The sequence below is a fragment of the Diabrotica virgifera genome, chromosome 4 (assembly GCF_917563875.1).
Source record: "Diabrotica virgifera virgifera chromosome 4, PGI_DIABVI_V3a".
Classification (NCBI taxonomy): Eukaryota; Metazoa; Arthropoda; class Insecta; order Coleoptera; family Chrysomelidae; genus Diabrotica; species Diabrotica virgifera.
Window position 1 is genome coordinate 61,139,030 of NC_065446.1, and position 17,097 is coordinate 61,156,126.

The 17,097-nt window shown below is 32.2% G+C and overlaps 1 protein-coding gene across 9 annotated transcripts in view; it reads right to left on the minus strand.

The window, feature by feature from the left end:
• Positions 1-17,097, minus strand: part of LOC114338015 (probable chitinase 10) — a 172,932-nt gene that overhangs the window by 53,301 nt on the left and 102,534 nt on the right. For 4 of the 9 annotated variants that reach the window (XM_050649146.1, XM_050649147.1, XM_050649140.1 and 1 more), the window contains exon 1: positions 11,627-11,766. The exons of the other annotated variants lie outside the window; for them this stretch is intronic. In XM_050649146.1, the coding sequence (XP_050505103.1) occupies positions 11,627-11,678 (52 nt within the window). In that variant the 5' untranslated portion in view covers positions 11,679-11,766. Of the gene's footprint in view, positions 1-11,626; positions 11,767-17,097 lie in introns of those variants that run through there. 9 annotated transcript variants of the gene reach the window in all.

Sequence of the window (17,097 nt, forward strand, 5' to 3'; positions counted from 1 at the left end):
TGTTTACATTACTGAATAGAGAATTGAAGAACATTTCAAATGAGCTACCACACGACCCCTATTCTCATTTAAAAAAATCATCGATTACGTCATCACGCCCAGACGGATGACGTCACTAGTATACCATATATGCCACAATATTATAACTTAAAAATAAAAATCGACTTGTTTCGGGATTTTTCCTTAACGTCGCCAGTTTACGAAATAACGAATTTATTCCTTTCATTTGCACCATACTGTCGGTGGAAAATAGTGTCGCGCACGCTTGATTAGCAATTAAAAAACAAAGGAGTTTTGAACATTGTATTGCAAAAAACTCTTCGGGATTTCATCAACTGATGTTTAAAGAATATCTACCTACCTTGGAAACATTCAAATTTTCAGTTTTTCACATAGTTTTTGAGGGTTAAAAATGGCCGATTTCGCAATTTTTCAATTTTTAATCGCTTATATATCAAAAACTATCATTTTTAGAGAAAAGTCACTAAAGACCTTTTCTGTTTGAAATGATCCAAAAAGCCTAAAAAAAACTTTTTTCCATGCAAAAATAATAATTTTAGGAAAAAAACAAAAAAAAAACCTTTAAAAAATTTTTGACCACCTTTTGGTCCTGGCAACATGCAAATTTGTTAAAAGGAGTCCTTTTTGAGTAAGATTGTGCAAAAAATTCGAATTAGAATATTTTTCCTAGCGGATGCGCAGTGGCTTTCTGGACTAAGTGTTTTATAACAAATATTCTAAAATGATTTTAGTCCATTGTTCAAGCACCTTTTAATATTTTTTGTTCAAAACTTGACAAACAGTTTACACATGTTAGGATACTCTAACTAATGTTAAAAGATAGTTTGCTGCTGTTACCAGAGGCGTGCTGTAGGGATATACACTTCATTTTCGCCACTTTTCCCCCTCACAATTTACGCCACTGTCATAATAATCATTACAGTTTGTTTTTTTGATTCACTGTTACTTTTTACATAAATAACATCCTTTTGTCTCATTGAGATAAAGTAAGTAGTTTTCAAGTTATTTGCGTTTAAAGATAATGGATTCCATAAGACTAATAATATTTTAAACTTCTTATGGTAGGGGAGCCCAAGCGGGGATTTTTGCAGTTACTTGAGCGCGTCAGATTATCATATGGGGAGAAACCTGGCACCCTGCAGATGTACCTGCAGGAGAGTTCGTTAAGGGGGGCCCGAAAAAAAAATATATCCTTAAAAAAACTCGAATTTGTCAGATTAAGATAAGGTCAGTTAAGTACATGCAAAAGAGTGTATATTTAAAAAATCTGACGATTTGAGAAGGGCGTAAGGAAATGGGTGAGTTCCAAAATTTCACAAGAAAAAAGCGAATATTTCGCGAAATGAATGAGAAATCGAAAAACTAAAAAATAATTGCTCAATATTTTTTAAAATTCTGTCGAATGATACCAAATACGACTTCCCACGGAGAGGGGTGGGGGGTAAATTTAATATTTTAAATACGAATCCCACGATATTTTGCGAAATGAACATCAGATCGAAAAATTGTAAAATAAACTTGCTTAATATTTTTGACAAATCTATCGAATGGCACCAAACACGACCCCCCACGGAGGTGGTGTGAAGGGTTACTTTGAAATCTTAAAAAGGAGCTCCCCTTTTTTATTGCAGATTTGGATTCCTTACGAAAAAATAAGTAACTTTTATTCGAAACACTTTTCGAATTATGCATAGATGGCGTTATAATGGGAAAAAACCATTGTTGGAAATGGAAAATTAAATTAAAATATGGCAAGCGCCCACTAAAATGGAAAACGTTACTTAACTTTTTTTGGTTTTAGGATATACTCTTCACAACCCAATAGGTCCCCAAAGCGCTCGAGTGACTGCAAATTTAGGATACTGTGCTCCCCTACTATTAATAATAATTTTAAACTACATTCAATAAGATTATGTGTGTAAAATAAATAATCTTATTGAATCTATTACATTAAAACGCAAATAACATGAAAACTATTTACTCTATCGCATTGAGACAAAAGGATGGTATTTATGTAAAAAGTTACAAGAAATCAAACGACATGCTGAAATAATTGTTACGACAGTGGCGTACATTGTGAGGGTAAAAAGGGGCGAAAATTAAATATATATCCCTACAGCACGCCTCTGGTAACAGCGGAAAACTATCTTTTAACGCTAGTTAGGTTATCCTAACATGTGTAAACTGTTTGTCAAGTTTGAACAAAAAATATTGGAAGGTGTCAAAACAATGGTCTAAAATCATTTTAGAATATTTGTAATACAAAACACTCTTTATCTCGGTAAGGAAGAATATTTTATTTAAGTGTTTTGGGTTAAATCTTTATATTTTGTGCTAAGGTTTCTCCAGTTAGGATATGGACAATTGTTAATGAAACACCCTGTATAAACATAACAGTTAACTTTATAAATATTTTAATCTTTATTATGATAGCAAAACTTGTTTAAATTTCACACATATTTAATTTTGCCCCTTTTCTTAAAGGCAAATACATAACAGGTACTTAATACAGTGTGATGAGCGTGGTAAGAACCGGTAAAATAACGCAAAAGGTGGACAACATAATGCGTTGTGAAATAAAAATATATGAAACTAGCAGAGGTGGTAAATTTTTGGTGTAAACCTATAATAGGACATGACCACTTAAATAGTTTCTCAATTTTAGACGTTTAGCTTTTTTTTCGTTTCGACTGGAAATAAGTATGACAAGGAAGTAGCTGAATATTTTTTGCCTGAGGAAATGGGAAACTGTGCCTGTTTAATTTTTAAATTATTTATTAAATAAAAATATTTTAAAAATTAAACTAAAATTATTAACTCATTAATCATAATCTTTGTTTTTGCTTTATTTATGGACGTCCTTGCTTTCAAACTCACTCATTATATTCGTTTTAACAGCTTCGTCAAAATTATTTAAAATTAAAAAAATGTTAATGCCACGTTAACGTCATATCTATGGCTAAATTCAACTAGCGCGTAGCTACTTCTAAAGGTGTGAAACTATAATAAGTGGTAATGTTTTATAGGTTAATGCCGATAATTTCCCACCTCTACTTGTGCCGGTTATCAGAGAGATATCGCAAGTGCATCTTTATCGCACGCTAATAGCGGACTACGCTATTTTGACATGTACGCAAGCGCAGAATGAATGTTACGCTAATACCGGATAACGTGTCCCGCTATTTAGGTCGAAATAGGGGAAGGTAATCCGTTGACCAAAGTCACCGATATGGTACAAAAATCATTAAAATAGAAATGGGAATGCGCTGCATATGTAGCTAGGAAACAATGCTAACCTGGAGACCATACCAACACAAAAGACCCAGAGGCAGACCTTCTATGAGATGGACAGATGATCTGAAACGAACTGCCGGGAAAAATTGGCTACAAGTAGCGTACAACAAAATACAATGGAAAGGAAGACTTGAAGAGGCTTATGTTCAGATGTGGACGTGTATGGCTAGACGAAGAAAAAGAAGAAGAAAAGGGGACGGTAATAACGTTAACGCTAATGTGACATTTGGGATGAAAAATAAAAATAATTTATATAACACAAATTTTATAAACTAAACAGTGTAAATCATCTTGTTTCCTGTGTTGAGAAACACGTGTGTTCTTATTTTGTCTACAATATACTATTTTTTGTGGTTAGGATATTAGTTATTCAGCTATTTTATATTATATTTATACTGGTTATACTATATTATCTATATTTATTGCTGGTTAAATCATTAAAATTAAAATGCAGGTCAACCTGCCCATTATCCAAATTCATTTTTCAATAAAAAACATTTATAGTATTAAGACTAAGTTTTCAATCCAATGGCATATAAAACAACATAATGTTATTCTACATCCCACGATCCCACCAGACTGAAAACAGTGGAAACCTTCTCTGGTTACACCTCTGAGGCTTCTACAATTTGCAAGCCGTAACGGATGCTGAGACTAAGGAAGATGAGGGAATTTTACAATTTATAATTCACGTCCCATCTGCTCAGCGCGGTAAAGTTCCAACGAGATTCATTGTTGATTTATAGTATTCCTCGACATTAATTTTTCTAGGTTACATTTAATCCCAAACGTCGGTTGTCATAATAACGTTAAACCCCGCCCCAGAACATTTGCGATAACTCTTGATGCCTTTGTTGAAATAGAGCGTTATCCGTTATTTACCTATTGACACGGTTTAGTCTAGTAAAAGAAAATTACACTACATGTAAATCATAATGTAAATTCGTACAGGTTGAAACAAATTTTATATCAAAGTTTAGGTGGGTAAATACAAAAGATATTTTCAAGAAAATATCCAAATCATACAAGGGGATCATTGTTTAAATAATTAAAAAGGGGTCATTTTTGCAGAAAAATTACTTTTTTAACTGCTGAGGTCATTCAATTACTAATGAAGGTCTATAGGATGGTTTTCTGCAAAGATGAGGGATAAATCTTTCACATAAGACTTACTAAATTAAATTTGACCCCCTATTTATTTAAATAATTGTATATTAAACTTTAAAAACAAATTTGCAAAAAATTATTTTTAGCGTTTTAAATAAGCACTACAAAATATCTTATTTTACCGGAGAAGTTGCGCTATATTATCGGTATTAAAAAAAAATTGATCCAAAAATATTTTTTATTTTTTGAGATATTGAATTTGTTTATTAAATGTTACTCTATTTTCAATTGCAAAAACGCGGTTGTTGCCAAAGAAATATTCATCTGTATTAAATCTTATTATTTTTATTTTTATGTATATTTTCGATAAATGTATTGATAAATTCAAATTTCAATTGAACTTCCCCCTAAAATGGCAATTATCATTATTCAAATTTGTTTATAATTTGTTTTTTTAATAACGTCGCGGGGATTAACTACTTTGAAATACCGTTTCGAAAATTGGGTTCCTGGGAAGTTTTCACTAATTAACAAATTTTTTTGTCTTTTTTTCCTCTTCTTTTTTTTTCTTGGAGTTATATTATTACGGGCCCTTTTAGGGTTAAGTTTCATTAAGAATGTCGAATCTCTAAGTTGTAGATTCTAGACCTAAAAACATTAAGATTGGTCTAAAATCACTTAAATTAAACGTGGCTACTTACTGAGTTACAGGGGGTTTTAATTAAAAATTTAAAAATTATTTTTACCAAGTACTTTCAAACTATTTGACGTATCCTTATCATACTTGGCAGAAAGTGTGGGTACTATACAGTCTACTGAATTGTGATAAACAAAACTTTCTAGCTACTACCAGAGACGTACGACAGGGGATAGTGAATGGATGACCCTTCTCAAATTCTACGCCTCTGAGGGAATTACTATTTTAGCGAAATTTTTCGATTCTCCAGTACTTTCTATGTTAATAATATACTCTTTACTGGTAACGATTAAGTCATTAGTTTTCGAGATATTGGACGTTAAAAATGAAACGGCATAGTTATTTTGATTCATTCATTCATTCATATTAAACTTCCAATATCTCTCAAACTGATTACTTTATCGATACCAATAAAGTTATTTACATATAAAGTATTGGAGAATCGAAAAATTTCGCTAAAATAGTAATTCACTCAGTGGCGTAGAATTTGGGACATGTCAATAATTCACTATCCCCTGTCGTACGCCTCTGGCACTAGCTAGAAACGTTTATTAATCACAAATTAGTAGGGTGTATAATAGCCACACTTTCTGCCAAGTATGATAAGGATACGTCAAATAGTTTTAAAGTACTTGGTAACAATAACTGTAAATTTTTAAATAAAACACCCTGTAACTCAGTAAGTAGCCACATTTTATTTAAGAGATTTTAGTTAAACCTTAATATTTTTAGGTCTAGAATCTACAACTCAGAGATTCGAGATTCTTAATAAAATTTAACCCTAAAAGGGGCCGTAGTAATATAACTCCAAGAAAAAAAAATAAGAAGAAAAAACGACAAAAAATTTTGTTGATTAGTAAAAAATTACCAGGAACCCAATTATCGAAACGGCATTTCAAAATACTTAATCCCCGCGACGTTATCAAAAAAACAAATTATAAACAAATTTGAATAATTTTCAAATGCCATTTTAGGGGGGTTTAACAGAAATTTGAATTTATCAATACACTTATCGAAAATATACATAAAAATAAAAATAAAGAGATTTTAAGCAGGTGAATATTTCTTTGGCAACAACCGCGTTTTTGCAATTGAAAATATAGTAACATTTAATAAACAAATTCAATATCTCAAAAAATATTAAATATTTTTCAACAAATTTTTTTTGGTTAATACTGGTAACATAGCGCAACTTAGGTCTGTAAAATAAGATATTTTATAGTGCTTATTTAAAACGCTAAAAATATTTTTTTGCAAATTTGTTTTTAAAATTTTATATACAATTATTTAAATAAATAGGGGGTCAAATTTAATTTAGTAAGTCTTATGTGAGAGACTTACCCTTTAACTTTGCAGAAAAAATCCCGTATACCTTCATTAATAAGTGAATTACCTCAGTAGTTAAAAAAGTATTTTTTTGCAAAAATGACTCTTTTTTAATTATTTAAACAATGATCCCCTTGTATGATTTGGATACTTTCTTAAAAATATCTTTTGTGCACACCTAAACTTTGATGTAAAGTTTTTTTTAACCTGTACGAATTTACATTTTGACCTTTTTTTATTTTATTAGGCTAGTTTGCCTTCGCGATATCTCTTTATTATCGCGCTCATCACCGTATATATAGAGAGAGTCTGTAATTTGGAATAAATTCAATATCTCAAACACTAATTGTTTTTTTGAAAAATGCTCAGACCCGTCGATTAGTATTTCAAATTGTCCTTTTTGACATAAAATAATAATGTATACAGGGTGTCCCAATTTAGACATATGACGTCATCCTTGATTTTCTTAAATGGCAACACTGTCATTTTGATAGCTGTTTTGATAGCGTGTCTAAAGTTATACACAACTGCAAAGTTTCAAAATTTTATTCCTTATCATTTAGGTACAAGATAATAAAAAATAACAAAAGTTATGAAAAAAAAGTAATCAAATAATAATTGAATTTAATTATTTCAATTAAGCAAATACTCATAATGTTGCCCTCTATTATTGTCAAATTGTCAATGGGCAACGTTATGAGCATTTGATTAATTGAAATAATTCAATTATTATTTGATTACCTACTTGTTTTTCATAAATTTGTTATTTTTTATTACCTTGTAAGTAAATGGTAGGGAATAAAAATTTGAAATTTTGCAGTTGTATATAACTTTACACACGCTATCAAACTAGCTATCAAAATGACAGTGTTGCTATTTAATAAAATCAACGATGACGTCATATCTCTAATTTGGGACACCCTGCATACATTATTATTATATGATTAATAATTATATGGGAAATAAGCCACAATTAAAATGAAAAAATAATTTTATTAACGTTTCGACGCCCAAATCGGGTGCCGTTGTCAAAATACAAAATATTACTAAAATAAACTAAAGTGTTGTTGCTAAGCAAAAAAAATTCTTCTAATAATTTATTTAATCTCACTCATTTATATTGGCAATTCAGACATATATTATACATTTTAAAGTAGAAGACTTTAAAATGATATTGCCAATATTTTATGAGTTGCGTTCCTGGGACGACTTACTGAAAGATAGTTCATTCGATTACATGAAATTAACCCCAACTCAAGAATATCCGTCATAAAAAATTATAGCATGTGATATGTCTTTAAAAAGACAACCAAATGCAACGACAGTAAAATTCTCGCGTTAGAGACTTCATAGTAAATCACAAGGGAAAACCAGGAAAAAGTTTTTATAGGATAGTATCACAGGGTTTTTCCTGGTTTTCCCTTGTGATTTACTATGAAGTCTCTAACGCGAGAATTTTACTGTCGTTGCATTTGGTTGTCTTTTTAAAGACATATCACATGCTATAATTTTTTATGACGGATATTCTTGAGTTGGGGTTAATTTCATGTAATCGAATGAACTATCTTTCAGTAAGTCGTCCCAGGAACGCAACTCATAAAATATTGGCAATATCATTTTAAAGTCTTCTACTTTAAAATGTATAATATATGTCTGAATTGCCAATATAAATGAGTGAGATTAAATAAATTATTAGAAGAATTTTTTTTGCTTAGCAACAACACTTTAGTTTATTTTAGTAATATTTTGTATTTTGACAACGGCACCCGATTTGGGCGTCGAAACGTTAATAAAATTATTTTTTCATTTTAATTGTGGCTTATTTCCCATATAATTATTAATCATAAAAATGCCACAAGGAAATAGCTTCAGAACAACATTATTATTATATGTCAAAAATGACAATTTGAAACACTAATCGACGGGTCTGAGCATTTTTCAAAAAAACCATTAGTATTTTAATTATTGAATTTATTTCAAATTACAGATATAACTTTTATTTATTTTCTAATATCTTGTAAATGGTAGATAATAAAAATTTGATATTTTGCAGTTGTGTATAACTTTACACACGCTATCAAAATAGCTATCAAAATGACAGTGTTGCCATTTAAGAAAATCAACGATGACGTCATATCTCTATATTGGGACACCCTGTATACATTATTATTGTATGTAAAAAGGACAATTTGAAATACTAATCGACGGGTCGGAGCATTTTTCAAAAAACAATTAGTGTTTGAGATATTGAATTTATTTCAAATTACAGACTCTCTCTGTATATTGTGATATATTTTAAAAGATAAAATCTTTTTATCTGTTTCGTTGAAATTACTTACATGATCACTATCACTCGTTTTTTGCGTTTGGTATTAATTGTGATGATTTAACTGTGTTTATTTAATCTTGACGTAAACTTAATAGATAAATATAATAATATTCAAGTATCAAGATAAATTGCGTGATTTATTATTTATTAATCTGTCCTGTGTGTGCAATTATACTTTTACGATTATAACGAAAAACATGATAATGGTAAATTTTTAGTATAAATAAATTTGATCACGAAAATATAAACACAGATGACATATCGTACCTCCACTCAAACAGTCATAAGTCAAAAAAGCAAAGTATCGAGTAAACGACATTTAAAATTTGTGCTAGAACTTTTCCGGGTATAATTCAAAAACTATTAAAATTAGTACAATAACTATTTTAGTCAGTTACAACGGTTTTTGAAGCTCTACAAAATAGTGTATCAATTCTGCTAAAAATATTTAAAAAAAAAAATATTTTCTTTGAGTTGTGACAATATGCACATAAAATAACGAAAAATTTACGGAATACTATTTTTCTAAAGTGGCTCTTGTAGTACAGAATATAATATTATTATTATCTGTTTAACAGACTTATACTTTTTAATGATGTAAGTAACTTTGAATACAAGTAACAACATTAAACAAAAAATACTGCAAAAAAGATAAATACAGTGGAACCTCGATTATCCGTCAGGGCACCGGACCAAGGGTATGACGGATAATCGAAAAGACGGTTAACAGAACATTAGTAAAAAAAAATAAAAATTCATAGTACAACTCTCAAATTTTATTTGTATGTCGGTTCGCTAAACTCAGACACAACTGGCTAGTGATTTTAGTACGTAATTTTTTTTGTTTTTGCCAATTTTGTCAAGATTGGCAAAATTACTAATTATTTAGTAATTATTAACTATTTAGTAATTATTTTTTTTGCCAATTTTACCAAATTGGCAAAATTACTTACTAAAATCACTAGCCAGTTGTGTCTGAGTTTAGCGAAGCTCCATATTATGTTTTGTTAAAAAATATAAGAGGTATTTGTGTTTGTACAGTCTAATCAATTTGGATAAAATCCAATGGAAATCTTTGTTTGTTTTACTGTTGCTTCACATTTTGCAATGACTAAATTTCTTAATCGGCGTAAGATCTTACAATCTACTTTATTGGTTTCTTCATTTCGAGTACTTACTCGAGAATACCACTCGATGAATTGTTGCATTTGTGATGCAGCTTGTCTAGTTTCTTTACGTAAATTCCAAGTCTGTGTCAGCTTCTCAATCTGTTTCATCCGCCTCTGTTGCCATTTCATCGATCATGGGTCAGCAATCGATAGCCGTTTTCCTCCTTATCACAAATTAACGATTCGTTTGACTTATCGCAATGCTCAAACAAAATGAATTGATGACTCAATTTTTGCTTATGTAGGCAATAAAACTTATGTACGGACCCTGACGGTTAATAGAGGTGACGGTTAATGGAGAGACGGATAATCGAGGTTCTACTGTAAGTGATAAATGTGTCACTTTTCTTGAACACGTAATATGCAGATTGATTTGAATAAAGTAATCACATATATACTGTCTTAACTCGACAAACGACGCTTTATACACATCTTAGATGGAAAAATGCCTTACACAAGTCGATATGTGACACTATTTATATTCGGTGCACTGTTGATTTTGGTTAATTATATAATGACTTTAGTGTCATCTAACGATAACTACTTGAACTATAAACGTAACACTTTTTGAGATAAGATTTTGTAGTTTTATTAAGCTCCTTGTGCAATAAAACCTATTTTTTTTTTTGAGTTGCAAAACAATTTGAGCGGAGGTGCGATATTGTTCTGGGGCGAAATCAGACCCGCTGAAATCGTTCAGTCCGCCGCCGTCCGGTAAAAGATAAATTATTATACAAATTTTTAATTTGTTTAAGCAAAGATTGTTTAAATAATTATATAGCTTTCAAATGATAATATTTGCATTTGAAACGCTAGAAGGTACATGTGTGGCAAATTTTTCAAAAAAAAAGACCACAGCATCGGAAAAATATGTAGTTTTATTTTGTTATTAATAAATTAATATACATACTACAACAAAACTAAAGTATCTTTGGCATTTAGTAATAAGTTAGTTAGGTGGCCCTACTCGAGTTACTGTGCATTAAAAAAAATGAAAAAAATTGCTCTATGTACGTATACGGTTTTTGAACTTCTATTTTCTTTACCCTTGTTTTTTTTTGATATTGTTGGTATTTTTCACGCGTAATAAGGATCGTTTTTATTATTAGATATAATATAATATATGTTAGGAGTCTCTTGAAGATATGAAAATTTGTATCGAGAAAGAGTACCGAAATAAAACAATAATAACGGTTTGAATATTACCATCCTATTGTTTATAACTATTGACATATATGACAATCAATTATGAGCGGTTGTATCTCAGAAACCCATTCTCGCAATTCAACTTTTTTCTTGAAGATAAAAAATGTAATACAAAACCAAAACATATCAATAAAATCTTTATACAAATTAATCAATTTTCTGGGCTCTTATACAGTATGTCTGCGTCATTTGGAACCCATTTTGGAATCTTTTATAATATCAATTTTTCGAAAAAAGTTATTCTTCATAAAATAAAATTCTCTGCAGGATATAAAACCTAAGATGCAACCATGAGATATCAAATTTTATCTTTTTCATACGAGGTGTGTCCAAATATATGAATTTCGCTCAAGAGTAGAATACCTCTATATTTCACAATATCGAAAGTTTTTATTATAAATAGTTGTTCCAAATTAAAAACTATGAATCGAAAGAAATTTTACTGTTTAAAAAATATTATTGTCGAAATTTACTTACTACTTAACACAAAATAAACGCTAAGTATCACCAAAGTACCGGTAACTTTCATAATACTGATTTTTGTTAGGTAACTATCTGAAATAGTAGTGTTAGTAAACAACTGGATCGTAGAAACTTACTTTTATATATATACCTTTAAAAAAGCGAACAAAATTTGCATTCCTATCTAAACTTTTACTAATCCCTTGAGAAGAATATTTGTTACGAATTTCAGGCGATAAGATCAATTTTTAATCTTTTTGTGTGTTATTGATACATTATAATATGGGATTAGAGGAAATTCCTATTACACTGTATATTATCTATCATTAGTAATAATATTATACATATACGCAGTAGATTTAGAAACTAAAGCAATACTGTTTTTGCTTTATTGTTAACGATTACAAATAATAGTTGTATAGAATATAAACCAATATACTATGTTTAATAAAAGTAATTAGTGTAACTTTATCATTTCCTGGTGACATAATAATTGTCTCAATATACAGGGTGTAACAAAATACAGGTCATAAATTAAATCACATATTCTAGGACAGAAAATAGGTAGAATGAACCTAACTTACCTTAGTACAAATGTGCATATAAAAAAAGTTACAACCCTTTAAAGTTACAAAATGAAAACCGATTTTTTCGACTATATCGAAAACTATTAGAAATTTTTATTGAAAGTGGACATGTGGCATTCTTATGCCAGGAACATCTTAAAGAAAAATTATAGTGAAATTTGTGCACCCCATAAAAATTTTATGGGGGTTTTGTTCTCTTAAACCCCCCAAACTTTTGTGTACGTCTCAATTAAATTATTATTGTGGTACCATTAGTTAAACTCAATATTCTTAAAACTTTTTTGCCTCTTAGTATTTTTTCGATAAGGCAGTTTTTATCAAGTTAAGGCTTATTTTTTAATATGTTTACATAAAAATTTTATGGGAGTTTTGTTCTTTTAAACCTCCCAAATGTTTGTGTACGTTCCAATTAAAATATTACTGCGCTGCCATTAGTTAAACACAGTGTTTTTAAAACTTATTTGCCTCTTTGTATTTTTTCGAGAAGGCATCTTTTATCGAGATATGGCTTCTTTTTAATATGGTTCAAACTATACCTAAAAATGTAAATCATACATAAATTTTTATATTATTACCAAGTCTCCATACCTCCGATAGGGGCTTCACGACCTTGACGTTGGTTCGGGGGCTTAAGCTGACTGTTCAGATAGGGCCGTAGTCTGGCGCAGGAAGTGGATCAAGTATGTGTGTACGAATGCATGGGATCTCCCTAATAAGGAGCTCTCCGATGAAAGAAGGCACCCCCTATAAACGGTCAAGGCCTAATGTATGGTAAGTATGAAAGGATGTGAAACAACCTCGCTAGACCGGTTCCTGTCACAACTTAGCTCTCTGGAGTATCTGGGAATCTTTCCTAGGTACTCGAGAGACTAGGAATGTATGAACTGCTTCAGCGACCAAGAAGTAGCCCGCCCTAAGTTAACCCACCCATGTCTGGTTTTACCACTCCCCTGGCGTAAATTTAAGTAGAAGACCCTCTGGTCTTCACTGCCACATCTCCATTCTACGGCACTGTTCACATCGCCAATATATAGTCAACCGACCCGATATTATCTACCAGCTGTATCTATCCTACACTCCGAGTACAACCAGAAAATGCTATCCCTCCTTCATCCTTTTTCCCACTAAACCTACACCCCCAACACACAAGGTAAAGGTGTAATTGTACCGTGCCCAGGCCTGCATGGCAGTTGTGTGTCTAAATTGAACTGTCTCAAACGGTCGACTGGGGGAACCAGGCCACACCCCCTTTCAATATGGAACCATGCAAAAATTTAAAAGATTTAACCCTAGGGGTCTCGCAGGAGAACCCAACAAACAATCAAACTTCCACTGAGACTGTTCGGCAGAATCTGGAAGAAAATAATCCCATCACATCGGGTAATAAAAATACTGAGGACGCAATGCGCACTCTTTTAAAAGATGCTGAGGATGAGGTTTCTCGGCCAAAAATATCTGGGGCACAGAGAAGAAAGCTTCGGAAAATGAGAGAACAGGGAATTGACACTTCTAAGGTCAAATTACCTCCTAGACCTCAAAATAAAACTCCTGGAAATGCCGAAATCACACAAGCTGTCAAGCGGACTGTGTCTGATAGAAGCACTCCTGAGGAAAAATTAACACAAAAGAGCAGAACTGCTGCTGCCTCTTTCAAAAAGCTCAGCAGCAACTACAAAGCAGCTCTTACGGGAATAAAGACGGCAATAATTCCCAAAGAATACCCAGACATATCTGTAACGGAAAAAGACGTTGGGGCAATAAAAGAGGCCCTAATTAAACTTATCGATGACGTTCCTTGCGCACCTCGTTACGAATGTAATCGGCTCATGGATGGATACTATGGGTTGATATGTGCTGACGAGGAGTCCTTTAAGATCACAAAGGATTTCTTGGAAGAAAATACGGAGTGGAAGGTCGTTAAGGCTGAGGAACTCCCAAAATCGAAGCGTGTACTGATGTACCTTCCAGAGACTAAAAATGAGGATCTGAAAGTGCCACTGGCACGAATTGAAAAACAAAATCCTGAACTAAGGACCAGTCGTTGGGCAATTCTGAGTTCCAAACCAGCAACTGACGGAGGACGGCATGTGAGTCTCCGAATTGATAAGGAGTCAGAGGCACAGCTCGAAAGGCTTCAATGGAAGCCTTATTACCTTCTACAGCGAGCAAGTACTATACCGTTGGAAGAGGGTAAAGCAAGACAGGCTGGGAAAATTGGGGAACCAAAACCTGCAACGATTACTTCCGAACTGCAGGAGGCCGAAGGGGAATCTATGCAGGTGGAAGAAATTACAAGAGGGCCTGTTAGAGACCCCAAAAATGAATAAACTGCAAAATTAAGATCATACAGATCAATTTGCAGCACAAAAAAACAGCTTCGGCACTTTTGTGCCAGGAAGTAGCTGAGAAAAACATTGATATGGTGCTTATTCAAGAACCGTGGATAAATGAAGGTAAGATACGGTGTTACTCTTCGCCGATGTTACCGGTTTTTATTGAAGGTATGCGAAGGTAAATAACTAGTTTTATTTTCTACCAAACAAAAAAAATAATAATAAGAAATCAAAAAAATCGGAGAATTCACAAACTATTTATTCTTATTAACCAAAACTAAAAAAATTCATATTAATCTTAATTGAAAATATAGAAAAAAACCAAAAGGAAAAGGTAAAAAGCTCAACTAAAGTTTATATTTGCCTCTAAGAATATTCTTTTCAGCGTACACCCATATTATAATTCTTAAAACTATGTAATATTATATTTAGGTACTATTTACAAGAAAAAAAATACAAAACCGAGATATTTGTCAGACTGCTGTATGGTGTGGTGGCTTAGACAGGCAAAACAACGTTCTTTTAAGAGAAGTATTGGTTTAATCCTACCTTATGTTTTCTTTTGTCGATGTTATACACGTGGACGATGTCGTACGGCATTTACATACTTGGATACTTCACAGTTATACAGGTTATATAATATATCGACCCTGGACAAGGGTGTTTCAAAAAAAACTCACAACATCAAAATGAATTGGAGAGAAAGAAAAATTGCTGGCCTGAAATGAATAGATACATCAGCATGCAAGCAGAGCAAAAGGTATAATTTAAAATTACTAAAGGTTTCCCTTTAGACAACGAATCAGGTGTTAAAAAAAACAAAGCTTACCTTAAAGATAGCGTATGGCCAAAAAGAAAGGTCTTGGGGACCTAAATATCCAGATATTTTAAATCCTTGCTGAGCAAGACAATCGTCAACTTCATCAAATTGAATATTTCTTAATTAGTTATCTGGATTACTTCTGATTAAATATCCTCAAGGAGTTTCATAGGACAATACTAACTTGTCCTCATGAAGTGTAAATCAAAAGTGAGCAAGATATGACACTAGACAGGTAAAGACAAAGAGATGACCCTTACTAGACAGGTAGCAATGTATACCTAAAGCCTACTTCATGCCTGATTTTCTATATGATTTCGGACTTAAAAATGGCTTGATAGCCGCTAATGTTCAAGACAATATAGAAGCCTGATTTTTATAATTGTTTAGGCCAGTACTTGTGACAATAAAGCAAAAATTATGACAATCTTATTTATAAGAATCGTTTCTAGTTGCTTAGCGACTTTTAACCCGTAACAACCCCACCCTTACTTGCAAAAAGTTTCAAAGAAACTTATAAGTCCTAACGGTACAAAACAAAATAAAAATAAAACAAAAATAAAAAAAAACAAACCAAAAAAAATAAAACAAAAACTTGTAAAGATAACAAAATCTTACAATAAAATTTTCAACACATTGTAACTCTATACTTCCACATCAGGAGGTTTAGACTTAATGTCCTTAACCTCACTGTCCTGAGTAACCGGTTTCAAATCTTTTGCATTCCAGGTTCCTGCATGAGAGCCATTTTCATCAACAAGTTCATAACTCCATGGGGAGACCACTTTCTTAATACTAAATGGTCCTACAAACTTTTGGGCCAATTTTGCGCTGAAATATCTTGTAGCATCAGACTGAACGAAATTTCTTCTCCAAACCATGTCCCCTACTTTATATCTTTCTGTCCTTCTTCGCAGGTTATATGGAACTTTACTTTTTTCATACGCTGACTTAAGTTTCTTCCGAACATCAGAAAACAGTTTATCCAGAGATTCCTTCCTTGTTCCGATATTATACTGACCTTGTTCAGACTCATGTCTATTTCTATTGCCATTCAGATTGATTTCCCTACCAAAATTAATAAGGTTCGGTGAGACTCCGGTGACTTCATGAACCGAACATCGCAAGGCACATGTAATCTTTGGCAAAAGAAGATCCCAGTGTCTTTGATTTTGAGAGACATAGGCCGTCAACATAGTTTTTATTACTCTATGAACTCTTTCCACGGGATTAGCTTGTGGATGGTATAGTGCTGTAAACTTTAATTCAATACCATAGTTTGAGACAAGTTGTTGGAATGTATGGCCACGAAATTGTGCTCCATTATCCTACAAAATTCTCTCTGGTACACCATAGACTAGAAGCACCTCATTTTCTAGCAACTTAACTATGTTGGCTGATGTCGCTGCTCTAATTGGGAAAGCTAAAATAAATTTAGAAAAGCAATCTAACACGGTGAAAATATACGAAAATCCTGAAGTGGTCCTAGGTAAAGGTCCAACTAAGTCTATACTGATGAGAGTCCATGGATGAGTGGCAGTCGGCTGCTGAGATAACAATTGACCTCTAGGACGTTGCTGTTCTGGTTTTATCCGTTGACATGTTGTACAGTTCTTTATATAGCGTCCTATATCTGATCGCATCTTTGGCCAATAATATTTTTGACTAAGTCTTCCAAATGTTTTTGAAACGCCAAGGTGTCCATACGTTGGAGGATCATGATGATCTCTTATAAGGTTTAGTCTT